Genomic DNA, 12,365 nt, shown 5'->3' on the forward strand with positions numbered 1-12,365 from the left:
GGTACTCAACACTGATTAGAAGCTACCATAAAACATGCTATCTTCCATTAAATAACTCACTTTTCCAATTCTCAATCTCAATCCCGGCTCTCTTTATTCTTTTCTTTCTCTATTCAAACCAAATCCCAGTTCTCATATGTCACCTAGATTCAGTCCTCGTTTTCGAGCATTGCTAAGTTCATTAAGTGCATTAAAACACGTACATGAACACGTGTATGCGCACACGGAAAAGGACACAAGCCACACTACCAAGCTTTTGCTACTTAGAAATGAACAAAAATCTTAAGTATGCAAGCCACAAATTTAATGCATGATGAATTTTTATTTAGCAGCTCACATGTGACATCAAATTTCAAACTTGTTTGCAGTATAAGGAACAAAATAATGTATATAAAATGATATCATTCTTACAATATTCTCCAGGATAGAAATGTATATAATTATTTTGCAGACTTTTCTGATTCTGGTCCCACATTAAAATTTTCCATGGATAATTCAATCAAATTTATACAAATTACACAGGTATAGAGTCAGAACCTAACCTAACTTGTTTAGAATCTATTGACGTGACTTTTATTTTCTTTTATTAATATTAATAATCATAAGCACATAGGCACACACCACTATTCACTACTGCTGAGATTCCTCGCCAATTTAGCGGGACACATGCTTTCTTCATAATTTAACAGGTCTGTATATCCACAAGAATTTATCCAGTCCTAGATACATACAGATTAGTATATCTATGTATATAAATGTAGCAATAAACAGAATAGCCGAGTCTAAATTTATTGGGAATAAAACTTTGTTTTTTATTTTTGAATTACATTGATGAACATTTTTTCTCAACTACAGGGTTTACAGATTGCAACTTTTAGCTGTTTCTGGTTCAGTTTTGATGGATATCACTCTGAAGTTAATCGATATAGCATTTTTTCTGTTCTTACTGATATGCCTTCTGCTGGATGTCTTCAAAGAAAGGAGGAAGCAAGGAGATAAGCAAGTTTTGAAAAGTGAATTCGGCCAACAATTAACGGTTTTCAGCAAAATCACTGTTACATTGAATTTCATCATTAGCATATCTTATCTGGGATTTTGTTTTTATGAAATTTGGAAGGATGGTACCCCCTCTCTTGAGTCTGTTTTCTCGGTTATGACTTGGACTTTAGCAAGTCTGGTTACAATCTATTCACTATGCAAAACTTCAAGGAGACACAGAACATGGCCATTTGAACTTATTCTATGGTGGTTCTTTTCAAGCATTCGTAATTTACTTTTGGTTTCAGTTTATATCCTCAGTTTATGCAGATCAATTGAAATCTCAAACTTTCTGCCAGAAGCCAACATTATTGATTTTGGATCACTTCCGTTATCAATTCTACTCTGTTTTAATGCTTTGCCTAACAATTCTGCACATAAACACAATACAACTACACAACCATTACTTCAAAAGGAGTTGGAGGAGAAAGAAAAACACAGAGACGCATTTTCTGATGCTGGAATTTGGAGCCAGTTAACATTCAGGTGGATGAATCCACTGTTCAGAAAAGGCCGTTGTGAAAAAATTGAATTAGAGCACATACCTTCAATTCCAGAGTCTGAAACTGCTGATGAAGCTTCTGCCTTGTTGGAACAGTCTCTGCACAAACAGAAAACTGAGACTATCTTGTTGCCTAATGCCATTTTCCATTCTATATGGAGGCCCCTAGCTATAAATGCAGTTTTTGCAGGTAGTTTTCTGTTTTCTTTTACCCTTTAAACTCGTGTTCCCATAAGAGAAATTTGAATGATTATTTTGATGTTTTCAGGAGTCAATACAATTACTTCCTACGTAGGGCCTTTGTTGATTACAAGCTTTGTTGACTTTTTATCAAGAAAGGATGACAAAAGTTGGTATAATGGGATGGTTCTTGCACTTATTTTCTTCTTAGCAAAGACTGCTGAATCACTATCCCAGAGGCTGTGGTATTTTGGTGCACGCCGTCTAGGTATAAGAGTTAAGGCAGCTCTAATGGTCTTAATATACAAGAAATCTTTGTCAATCAAGTATGGTAGCATGAGCAACGGTAAGATTATTAATTTTCTCAACGTCGATGTTGAGAAGATTGGAGACTTCTGCTGGTACTTCCATGGAATTTGGTTGCTTCCAGTTCAGGTCATATGCGCCTTGGTTATCTTGTACAAGAATTTAGGAGCTGCTCCATCACTAGCGGCTCTTTTCACGACGATTATTGTGATGATAAGCAACACCCCACTTGCCAATAAGCAAGAAAGACTCCATACTAAGATAATGGAAGCTAAGGACTCGAGGATCAAAGCTACATCTGAAACCCTGAAAAGCATGAGAGTCTTGAAGTTGCATTCATGGGAATCCAACTTTTTGAAGAAGCTACTTAAACTGAGGGAAGTAGAAAGGGATTGGCTCAGAAAGTACTTATATACATGTTCTGCTGTGGCTTTTCTCTTTTGGACTTCACCAACAGTAGTATCAGTTGTTACCTTTGGTGTTTGCATTATTTTGAGAACGCCACTAACGTCAGGCACAGTTCTATCGGCTCTGGCAACTTTTCGAATCCTTCAAGAACCTATTTACAATCTCCCAGAGCTTATTTCTATGCTTGCTCAGACTAAGGTTTCAGTTGACCGTCTAGAAAATTTTATCGTAGAAGAAGATCAGAAGAGATTGATACACTGTAATAATTTCGACACACCTGATGTGGCCATTGAGATTGAAGCCGGAGAATACGCATGGGAAAATAAAGATGCGAAAATACCAGCAGTCAAGATAACAGAGAAAATAAGAATAATGAAGGGTCACAAGGTGGCCATTTGTGGTTCAGTTGGCTCTGGTAAAACTAGTTTTCTCTGCAGCATACTCAGGGAGATACCTAGGATTTCGGGGTCAGGTATCCTAACCTATGGATCAAAAGCTTTTGTGCCACAAAGTGCTTGGATCCAAACGGGCACTATCAGAGAGAATATCTTGTTTGGCAAGGAAATGAATCAAACATTTTATGAAGGTGTCGTCGAAGGATGTGCCTTAAACCATGATATTAATTTGTGGGCTGATGGAGACTTGACTATGGTGGGCGAGAGAGGGCTGAACTTGAGTGGCGGACAAAAGCAGAGAGTCCAAATGGCACGGGCAATATACAGCAACTCGGATATATTCTTACTTGATGATCCTTTCAGCGCCGTTGATGTGCATACTGGGGCTCATATGTTCAATGCAAGAAATATCTTTTATTATACATGATTAACTTTATTATGCATGACACATCATATTTCTCACATGACTAATCAAATATATCTCTACTTCAATACTATGCAGAAATGCCTTATGCAACTCCTGCAGAATAAGACTGTCATCTATGTTACTCATCAGTTAGAGTTTTTGGATGCTTCTGACCTTGTTTTGGTAATGCTAAATGAACTCATATAAATGTAATTTTTTTTCCCGAAGGAAAATATTATGCTTTTCCTGGGAATGAGAAATTTATTAAGACCATTAATAATTATGGACACATTTTTATACAGGTGATGAAAGATGGCAGAATTATTCAATCAGGGAAATATAAAGATTTGATTGCAATGCCTGATGGTGAACTCATCAGACAAATATCTGCTCATAGTAAATCTCTGGATCAAGTGAACACTCCAAAAATGTGTATCGGCTTAGCTAAGAAGAAACATGGTAGTAGTCAAATCGAAGTAACTGAAGATAAAATTGAAGACCTTACTGACTCTAACAGGGTTGCAGGGAGAACTCGGCATGAAGAAACAGAAACTGGTCGTGTGAAATGGCACGTGTACTCTACCTTTATCACGTCTGCATATAAAGGAGCCCTTGTTCCATTTATCCTTATGTGCCAGGTTCTCTTCCAGGGGCTGCAAATGGCAAGCAATTACTGGATGGCCTGGGGAACAGAAGAAGGCAGGGTTACAAGAGGGCATTTGATTGGGATATTTTCTTTACTTTCTGGTGGAAGCTCCTTCTTTATTTTGGGAAGAGCAGTTCTTTTGTCTACCATTGCCCTTAAAACTTCTCAGCACCTTTTCCTTCAAATGATAACATCAATTTTCCGGGCACCATTATCATTCTTTGACACTACACCTTCAAGCAGAATTCTGAACAGGGTCTGTATATTTGTTATTATCCAATATTACTGCCTTTTACTTTCTCGTTTTGCACTTCGCTTCACGATGAAAATATTTTAAATCGTGTTCTTGATTACCAGTCTTCAACAGATCAAAGTGTAGTGGATACAGATATTCCATACAGGTTAGCTGGATTAGTATTTGCACTTATTCAGCTGTTCAGCATTGTGGTACTCATGTCCAAAGTCGCCTGGCCGATCTTTTATATCTTCATTGTTGTGATTGCCATCTCCACTTGGTATCAGGCAAGAACAGTCTCCCCATTAAATGTTGACTTCATTCCCAATATGCTGACACCAACTAAACCGAAATTCTTATTGAAAGAAAAGAATCAGACTTATCAAAATATAGACAAATCTTCTTGTAATCTTCTAATACATCAAATCTTGATGCAGACGTACTACATTACCACTGCAAGAGAATTAGCTAGGATGGTTCCAAATCAACAGGCTCCAATTCTCCATCACTTTTCAGAATCAATCCTTGGATCAGCAACAATTCGTTGTTTCAATCAGGAAGATCGCTTTTCAAGGAAGAATTTAAACCTCATTGATAACTATTCTCGTGTAGCCTTTTACAACTCTGGCACAATGGAATGGCTCTGTGTTCGGATAAACTTTCTATTCAACCTCGTCTTCTTTCTTCTTCTGATCATCTTGGTCAACCTTCCAAGGTCAGCCATTGATCCCAGTAAGCATCCTTTCCCTTCACTTTCAGCTATTTGTCAGCAAAAGATAACAAAAGCAGTCAAGTTTAATGTACATCAGTAACGACGACAAAACTACATGAATCGATTCATTGGTGCAGGCCTGGCAGGACTAGCGGCTACCTATGGTTTGAATTTAAATGTTCTCCAAGCATGGGTTATATGGAACCTTTGCAATGTAGAGAACAAAATGATATCTGTGGAAAGAATTCTTCAGTTCACTAAAATAACCCCTGAAGCTCCACTAGTTCTTGACGATTGCAGACCAGAAACTGATTGGCCGTTCAATGGAAAAGTTGAAATCGAAAATCTCCATGTGCAATACAGGCCTACTCTTCCTATAGTTCTCAAAGGGATCACGTGCACCTTTCCAGGTGAAAAGAAAATCGGTGTTGTGGGACGAACTGGAAGTGGAAAGTCTACCCTGATCCAAGCTCTCTTCCGGGTTGTGGAGCCCTCAGAAGGACGCATGATGATTGATGGAATAGATATCTCAAAGATAGGTTTACAGGATTTGCGGTCGAGATTAAGTATCATCCCACAGGATCCAGTTTTGTTCCAAGGAACCATGAGGACAAATGTTGATCCTCTGCAGGAGCACTCAGACCAAGATATTTGGAAGGTAATGAATCAAAAAAGTCCTTTCCTTGTAATAATTTGTTAGAAGACAATCTGATTTTCCCTGAAATGATGTGGTAATCCAGGTTTTGCACAAATGTCATATTGCTGATGATGTAAAGCAAGATCAAAGGCTTCTAGATGCACCTGGTATCAGCCATAACAAAATTCTTCAAAAAAGAACTACATTTTCATTTGAATTGATAATTTTCCTTTACCAAAATTTTGAAAAATTGTGCAGTTGCTGAAGATGGAGAAAACTGGAGTGTAGGGCAAAGGCAGCTTGTATGTCTGGCAAGGGTGCTTCTTCAAAGGAGAAAGATATTGGTCCTGGATGAGGCTACTGCTTCAGTAGACACGGCAACTGATAATCTGATCCAGAAAACAATAAGAGAAGAAACAAACAGATGCACAGTTATAACAGTAGCTCATCGCATACCCACTGTCATTGATAATGATCTCGTTCTGGTTCTTGGTGAAGGTAAAATCAACACAAAATCAAAATGAAAACTGAATCAGTAAGATCATAATAGAGATTTACAAATGCATAATGATATATTTTTCACTAGAGCAATCTTTGGTTGACGCAGGGAACGTTTTAGAGTATGACTCTCCAGCTCAGCTGCTATCAGATAGTTCTTCTGCATTTTCAAGTTTGGTAACGGAATTCGTGAGAAGATCAACGAAAAGCTAATGATAAAGAGATTTGATTTTGTCAGGGGATTCAAACAGTTTGTGACTTTTTCATGTACAGGTGACAAACAAGGACATAGAGTAGAAAGAGCTCTTGCTTACTAGAAGCAAAACTGGGAAACAAATACAAAAATAAATGAAACTACTTTACAGGATGATTTAGTGATTCTTGGTTGTATGCATTTTAGTGTTCATTACTTATGCAACATAAAAAACAATTGACTAACATCGATCGGGTAGGACATTAGCAATGTTGTTAATTTATAGTACTATATCAGTAATCTTATAGACAGCTCATTAGAAGATAAATATATCCAAATTTCAAATTCTTTTCTTATACAACTGGCAGGTCTCGTAGTCATTATAAGAAACTCACGAAGTCTGGCAAGCATGAAATTTCAAATTTCATTGCTGCAGAAGACCGCAAGTTTTTAGATCCATTTTATGCATAATATAAAGGATGAAAAGTTCATGGAAATATAAAATCAAAACCTCCCAATTTCTCCAAGTATTTTTGTATTTTTTTCTCTGTTAAATCTTCAAGTTAATATTTCCAGAAATTGAAACTGATTGCTGAATATAAAAATTCTTCAATTAGATAATCTGTACATTTTGAAGTTGGATACTACCATCCATAGCATTAGGTGCTAAAAGCACATGATACCTCATGCCGTGTAGATTATGCATAAAAAAAAGTCAGGGTCGTTTGATTGTAAGAATGAAATTTGGGAAGAAAGAAGATGAATTTCAAGGAATTGAATTGCCTAAAACTTGTTTTATTGGAAATTGTCATAAATATATTTGATTGGTATAATTTTCCACCTAGAAAATGATGAAATTTTGAATCTTTTAGTGTTCGTTTGACTTTGTTTTCCATGAAAATTGTCAATTAAAGGGATATAATTTGTTACAATTATGGATAAATTTTGTTTCCATTACCAAAAAAAAAAAAAAAAAAAAAAAAAAAAAGAAAAAATCTGGAAAACCCAATTCTCACCAAAACCAAAGGAATTGATTTTCCACAAGACACTGGAAAATGGGTCACGTGAAGGGAGGGGGGAGGAAATTCAATTGCCAAGAAAATTATACCAATCAAACAAGGGAAAATGTGGAAAATTCCATGAAAAATTTTCCATATCAAACAGGGCCTTAGTGAAATCGAAATATTCTGGCCTTCACTTTTGTCACATGTAGTTTCAGGATAAACCTTTAAATCAACAAAAACATAGACAGTTATGCACATCCTCTATATTCAGTTTGCAAGAATAGGAATAATTAAGAATTAAAGCGCCAGCTAGAAATTCTTAAGACCATCAAACACACTGTTGAAATCCAAGTTCAAAAAAGAGAACGAAAGCTTCATTATTGCAATAAAATAATAGAAAGCACAGACAATTTGGTGACTTTGTAATATAACTGTAGATTTTTATACTCTTCATTTAGACCGTGTTCCCTTTATGTTTCCATGCCAAGAACAGTATATAACCAAAATTCTCAGTAAACTTGAAGATCAGCTATGTAAATTCTCCTTCGTTCGCACAAAGCCAACAAAATTCGATAATTAAGTTCGGTCATATTATATTGTCCTCTTGTAACTTTTTCTATTGGGATCGCTCATTAACACTTGATTCTAATCATTGGTCAAGACTCTAGCCCAATAAACCATAACAAGTTATACGATGAAATTGTATATTTTATCAACAATGCTATAGAGACAGGCTCAAAAACAGGTAAAAAAAGGGGGGAGGGGGGAGTGCAGACACGTGTCGAAGCATGATTGGATACTTTGAAAAAATTTAAAAAAAAAAAAAAAAAAAACCAAACCACTTTCTGCCAAATCAATCTGTCTTTAAAAAGCCAACCACTTTCTGCCAAATCAATCTGTCTTTAAATCCATGTTTTTAGCCTATCTGACTGCTTTATTCATATTTTATAGGCATATAGAAAAAGCCTGAAATTCCACAACTATAAATTATTTAATTGAAAAACAGTAAGCTAAATACACCAAATTGCAGAAGGGAGAGTATGGAATGTTTCAATAAAAGAAAAGATACTCCAATATTTACATTTAATAGAGGAAGATTATTAAAGTTACTACAATAAATGATTGGTTTAATTCTATCGTTTAGAAGGTGTAAACATTTAATTATTTAAATGTAATCCAACACCAGCCCAAGTTCAGATCTTCTCTTCAACAACTGAATAATTCCAAATTGACAAGGGCCTTAAGAAAATATAAATTGCTGGTAAAGAAATGTAAGATGATTTACCTCAGGCTTCACCCATCTAATCATTTTCTTGGAGCTGCAAATAACAAGAGAGAAGCACGGTTTCTTCACGTAGAATGCGATTTCTCTATTCTTATCCAAGAAAGCATGAGGTGAATTCACACAAGAAGTTTTCCATTTCTGCTTGACAAATGTAAAATTTAGACACATTGATTAAAGCCCAGAAACTGGAAGAATTGTTTTGGTTGCTTGACTCACTTGCGTCCTTCTGCTGCAATGAAATTTGAAAATTCATGCTTGCCAGACTTTTTGAGTTTTAGGAGATCTGCCACTTGTATAAGAAAAAAAATTGAAATTTCAATATATTTATCTTCTAATAATAAATTGCTTTTGATGTTGCAGTAAGTAACGAACGGCCAATCAATTGTTTCTGGTCTGCAATTGTCAAGATCTAGTGGAGCTTCACAGGGTATTTTAGTTAACTGAAGAACTCTTTCCACGGAGATCATTTTGTTCTCTACATTGCAAACCCATGTTTGGAGAACATTTAAATTAAACCATAGGTGGCTACTAGTCCTGGCAGGCCTGCTCCTATGAATCGATTCCTGTACTTTTATCATCGTTACAGAAAATTTAATAAACTTGACTGCTTTCGTTATTTTTTTCTGACAAATTAATCTTGTTTTCTACCCAACCAAAGGAAAGCGAAGGGAAAGGATGCTTACTGGGATCAATGGCTGACCTTGGAAGGTTGACCAAGATGATCAGAAGAAGAGAGAAGACGAGGTTGAATGGAAAGTTGATCCGAACACAGAGCCATTCCATCGTATTAGAGTTGGAAAAGGCAACACGAGAATAGTAATCAACGAGGTATAAATTCTTCTTTGAAAAGCGATTTCCCCGACTGAAACAACGAATTGTTGCTGATCCGAGGATTGATTCTGAAAAGTGATGGAGAATTTCCTAGCTAATTCTCTCGCAGTGGTAATGTACTATGTCAGTGTGAAATCGTGTGTCACGTGTACAAGTTATGAAGGTTATATTGGTCTTTCTACACTTATCGGTTAGTTGGATATGGATGGCCACTTGGAAACCTCCAGCTGGCTGCTAGACCTTCACTCAAGTTGTACTAAATGAAAGGAAATGTTGACCAGCGGTTTCAATTAATGGCTAAGATTAATCCCTTGGGATTACTCTTTTTGCTTTTGATGGATTGACCTTTGAGTACTCAAGTTGTACTAAATGAAAGGAAAAGTACTCTCAATTCTTTTTTGCTTTTGAGTTTTGAGAATTAAAAGTACTTTTCTCTTTCTAAGTCTTCGGGTTTTTCTTGTCTTCTTCTCAATTTTGTTGGTATGATCTCCCATGAGATCCTAATCCTTTTACTCAAAATTTATGAAAATAGTCCTGTTACAATAACTTTTGGCCAGCTTGTATAGTGGTCCGCTTGTGGTTTTGGTGGATGTGTTAATTAGGTTTTGTGATTTGGAACGTCCTCTTTGATCAGGGATCAAATCTAGTTTTGATTTGGATTTTTGGAGCATTGTACTCTCTCTTGGATGTCAGTGTTGCACATAGTAGTAGGCTGATCTCTAAGTCTCTAGATTATACATATTGCTTATTTATTGTGTTTTCTGTGTGCATGATCTTTTACTTAATAGGGGTGGACAAAATGACCAAATCAAGCTGGATAAAACCAGAACTAAATCAAACTGAGCTATTTGATTCGGTTGTACAAAAAATTAATGGTTCTGATTCTTAAAACTGATAATCATTTTGTTCTGATTTTGGTTCTGGTTCGGTTCTAATTCTAGAACTAAGAACCAAACCCAATATTTAAATTCTACTATTTATTATATGTATATTAATATCTTTTATGAATTAATGAATTATAATTCACGCCAAAAAAATTCAAATTCAACTGAAGAAAAAGGCCACGTACCTTCGATTTCTCATTTCTCAATGTGAAGACCGAAGACCCTAATTCATTTCTCATTCTCTATTTTTCAATTTATACATCAACTTTCACACGGAGACCAACAACTACCTTCCGTTGTTTAGCAGGGCGCTCAACCACCATCGTCACATGAATATAGTGGTGGCAATGGGCCCGAGTAGTTCGCGGGCTCGTAAAAAACGAGCCCGAGCAACAAGCCGAACCTATGAATTGATTGACGAGCCGAGCCGGGCTCGGCTCGTGGGTCTTGAAGAAAAGGGGGGTATTATAGAATCAAGCTTAGTATAAAGCTTTAGATATGTAGAAATTGTTTTGACATTTTTTCTTTGTTTCTTTCAAGTTCTTTTGGGGTAAATAAAAACCTCGTCAATTCTTAAGAAAACAGAAATGTTGCTTTATTCTATGTTCCTATTTGTGCGAGTTTGTCTATTTCCTTTCTCTGATCATTGGGAGACTACAGGCAACTTAAGTTTTTTGGGCCGAGATGTGCCCAGCTTGGCCTAGGGTAGCTGGATGACAATGGCTGACTAATGCCCTTTTAAAGTAATAGTCATAATCGAACGTGTGTAGCACGTTTTTCTAAGTTATTTTATAAGTGTTACAAAAGCAATATTTCGTGAGTATAAAAAATAGTTAATACAAATTGTTTATGTGGAATGAAATTTTTATTCATCAAGTAATATCATAATACAAAAAATCTCAAGTATATCATACGATTATCGTGGAATTTTGATCGCCGAGCAGCCACGAGCCTGGGCTCGTAGCTCGTCTTTTGACGAGCCACGAGCCCAGGTTGGCTCGTCCAAAAAAAAAAAAATTATTTCAGTGACCATTTTGGTCCCTGATATATTTTTTTTTTCAAATTTCATTTTCTTCCTATAAATACCCATCAATTACCACATTTTTTCTTACCAAACTTACTATCAATCTCTTATTCTCTACTATACTCTCTACAACTCAATTATTATCAATATTATTCATTCATTCATTCTCATTTCTATACTCTTCTACATTTTATATTCATATCATTAAATTATAATCTTGATTTTACAATATAGTTTCTACACTATTACATAATCTTCATTCATTTCTCAATTCTACTTCACTTCTTTTTCTTCAACATTCAATTTCAATTAATCACAAATGGATTCACGCTCATTTATTGAAAACTTGTTCGATGTCGGAGTCGAAAATGAAGCAAATGTGTCCCATAATCAATATGGGAATCAATATAGGAATGAGTTCGCCGGTCTAAATGAAGTACCCATTCCAGAAAATATTGAAGATTACAATGTTTATGAAAGTAGCCATCAAATTAATTTGGATGACGTTGATGCTGAGGCTCCAATTGATTTGGAACAAGATGATGAACTTGTTATTAAAATTCCCAATGCAAGAGGGAAGAGAAAGGTAAAGAAGCATGCAAAATGTTAGGATCATTTTAAATTGGTTCAAACTGGTCGTATGGTCGATGGAATTCCAGAAACCAAAGCAGTATGTAAATACTATCAACAACGATTGACTCATCAAAAAGGCATTGGAACCACCCACCTCAACCGTCACTACAAAGCATGTACGGCCAAACATGGTCTTCTTCCTGCTGGTCAAATGCAACTACAATTTGGTACTTTAGGCAGCGGTGCTACTACTACTACGCCACTTAATATGTGGATGTATTCGGAGGAAAGAACTCGAACAGGAATGATGAAGTACATTGCCGGATCTGAGTTGCCACTAGCACAAACGGACAACCAACATTTCGTTACATTTGTCAAAGAATGTCTTCAACCGAGGTACGCTGGGGTAAGTCGAAATACTCTTCGTTTTGATACAATAGAATATTTTTTAAATGCAAAGAAAACATTGATTGCCGATTTAGAAAAATATGGGGGTGTAATATCTTTAACTTCGGATTTATGGGAAGGGATTAATAAAAGAGGTTATATGGCTGCAACTGCACACTATATAGACTCACTTTGGATCATGCATAAAAAAATAATTGCTT

The 12,365-nt window shown here is 36.0% G+C and overlaps 1 protein-coding gene and 1 long non-coding RNA gene across 4 annotated transcripts; one reads left to right on the plus strand and one right to left on the minus strand.

The window, feature by feature from the left end:
• Positions 1-49: 49 nt before the first annotated feature.
• LOC111396126 (putative ABC transporter C family member 15) lies at positions 50-6,500 on the plus strand. 3 transcript variants are annotated; one of them, XM_023022437.1, is made up of 11 exons: positions 59-689; positions 856-1,730; positions 1,809-3,229; positions 3,332-3,418; positions 3,538-4,137; positions 4,239-4,403; positions 4,554-4,848; positions 4,966-5,486; positions 5,569-5,632; positions 5,724-5,963; positions 6,073-6,500. In XM_023022437.1, the coding sequence occupies exons 2-11, from the start codon at positions 899-901 to the stop codon at positions 6,174-6,176; spliced, it is 4,329 nt and encodes a 1,442-aa protein (XP_022878205.1). In that variant the 5' UTR covers positions 59-689; positions 856-898; the 3' UTR covers positions 6,177-6,500. The 3 variants fall into 3 exon arrangements, with proteins under 3 accessions (XP_022878207.1, XP_022878206.1, XP_022878205.1); XM_023022438.1 differs by having other exon boundaries at positions 58-1,730; XM_023022439.1 differs by lacking the exons at positions 5,569-5,632; positions 5,724-5,963; positions 6,073-6,500 and having other exon boundaries at positions 50-689; positions 4,554-5,377.
• A 1,534-nt stretch (positions 6,501-8,034) lies between these two features.
• On the minus strand, positions 8,035-9,510 carry LOC111396128. Its single transcript, XR_002702951.1, has 3 exons — positions 9,129-9,510; positions 8,662-8,734; positions 8,035-8,583 (listed from the first exon to the last, which is right to left on the minus strand). It is a non-coding gene; the product is annotated as an uncharacterized LOC111396128 (long non-coding RNA).
• Between the last annotated feature and the right edge of the window lie 2,855 nt (positions 9,511-12,365).

This window comes from Olea europaea, chromosome 6 (genome assembly GCF_002742605.1).
Source record: "Olea europaea var. sylvestris chromosome 6, O_europaea_v1, whole genome shotgun sequence".
Classification (NCBI taxonomy): Eukaryota; Viridiplantae; Streptophyta; class Magnoliopsida; order Lamiales; family Oleaceae; genus Olea; species Olea europaea.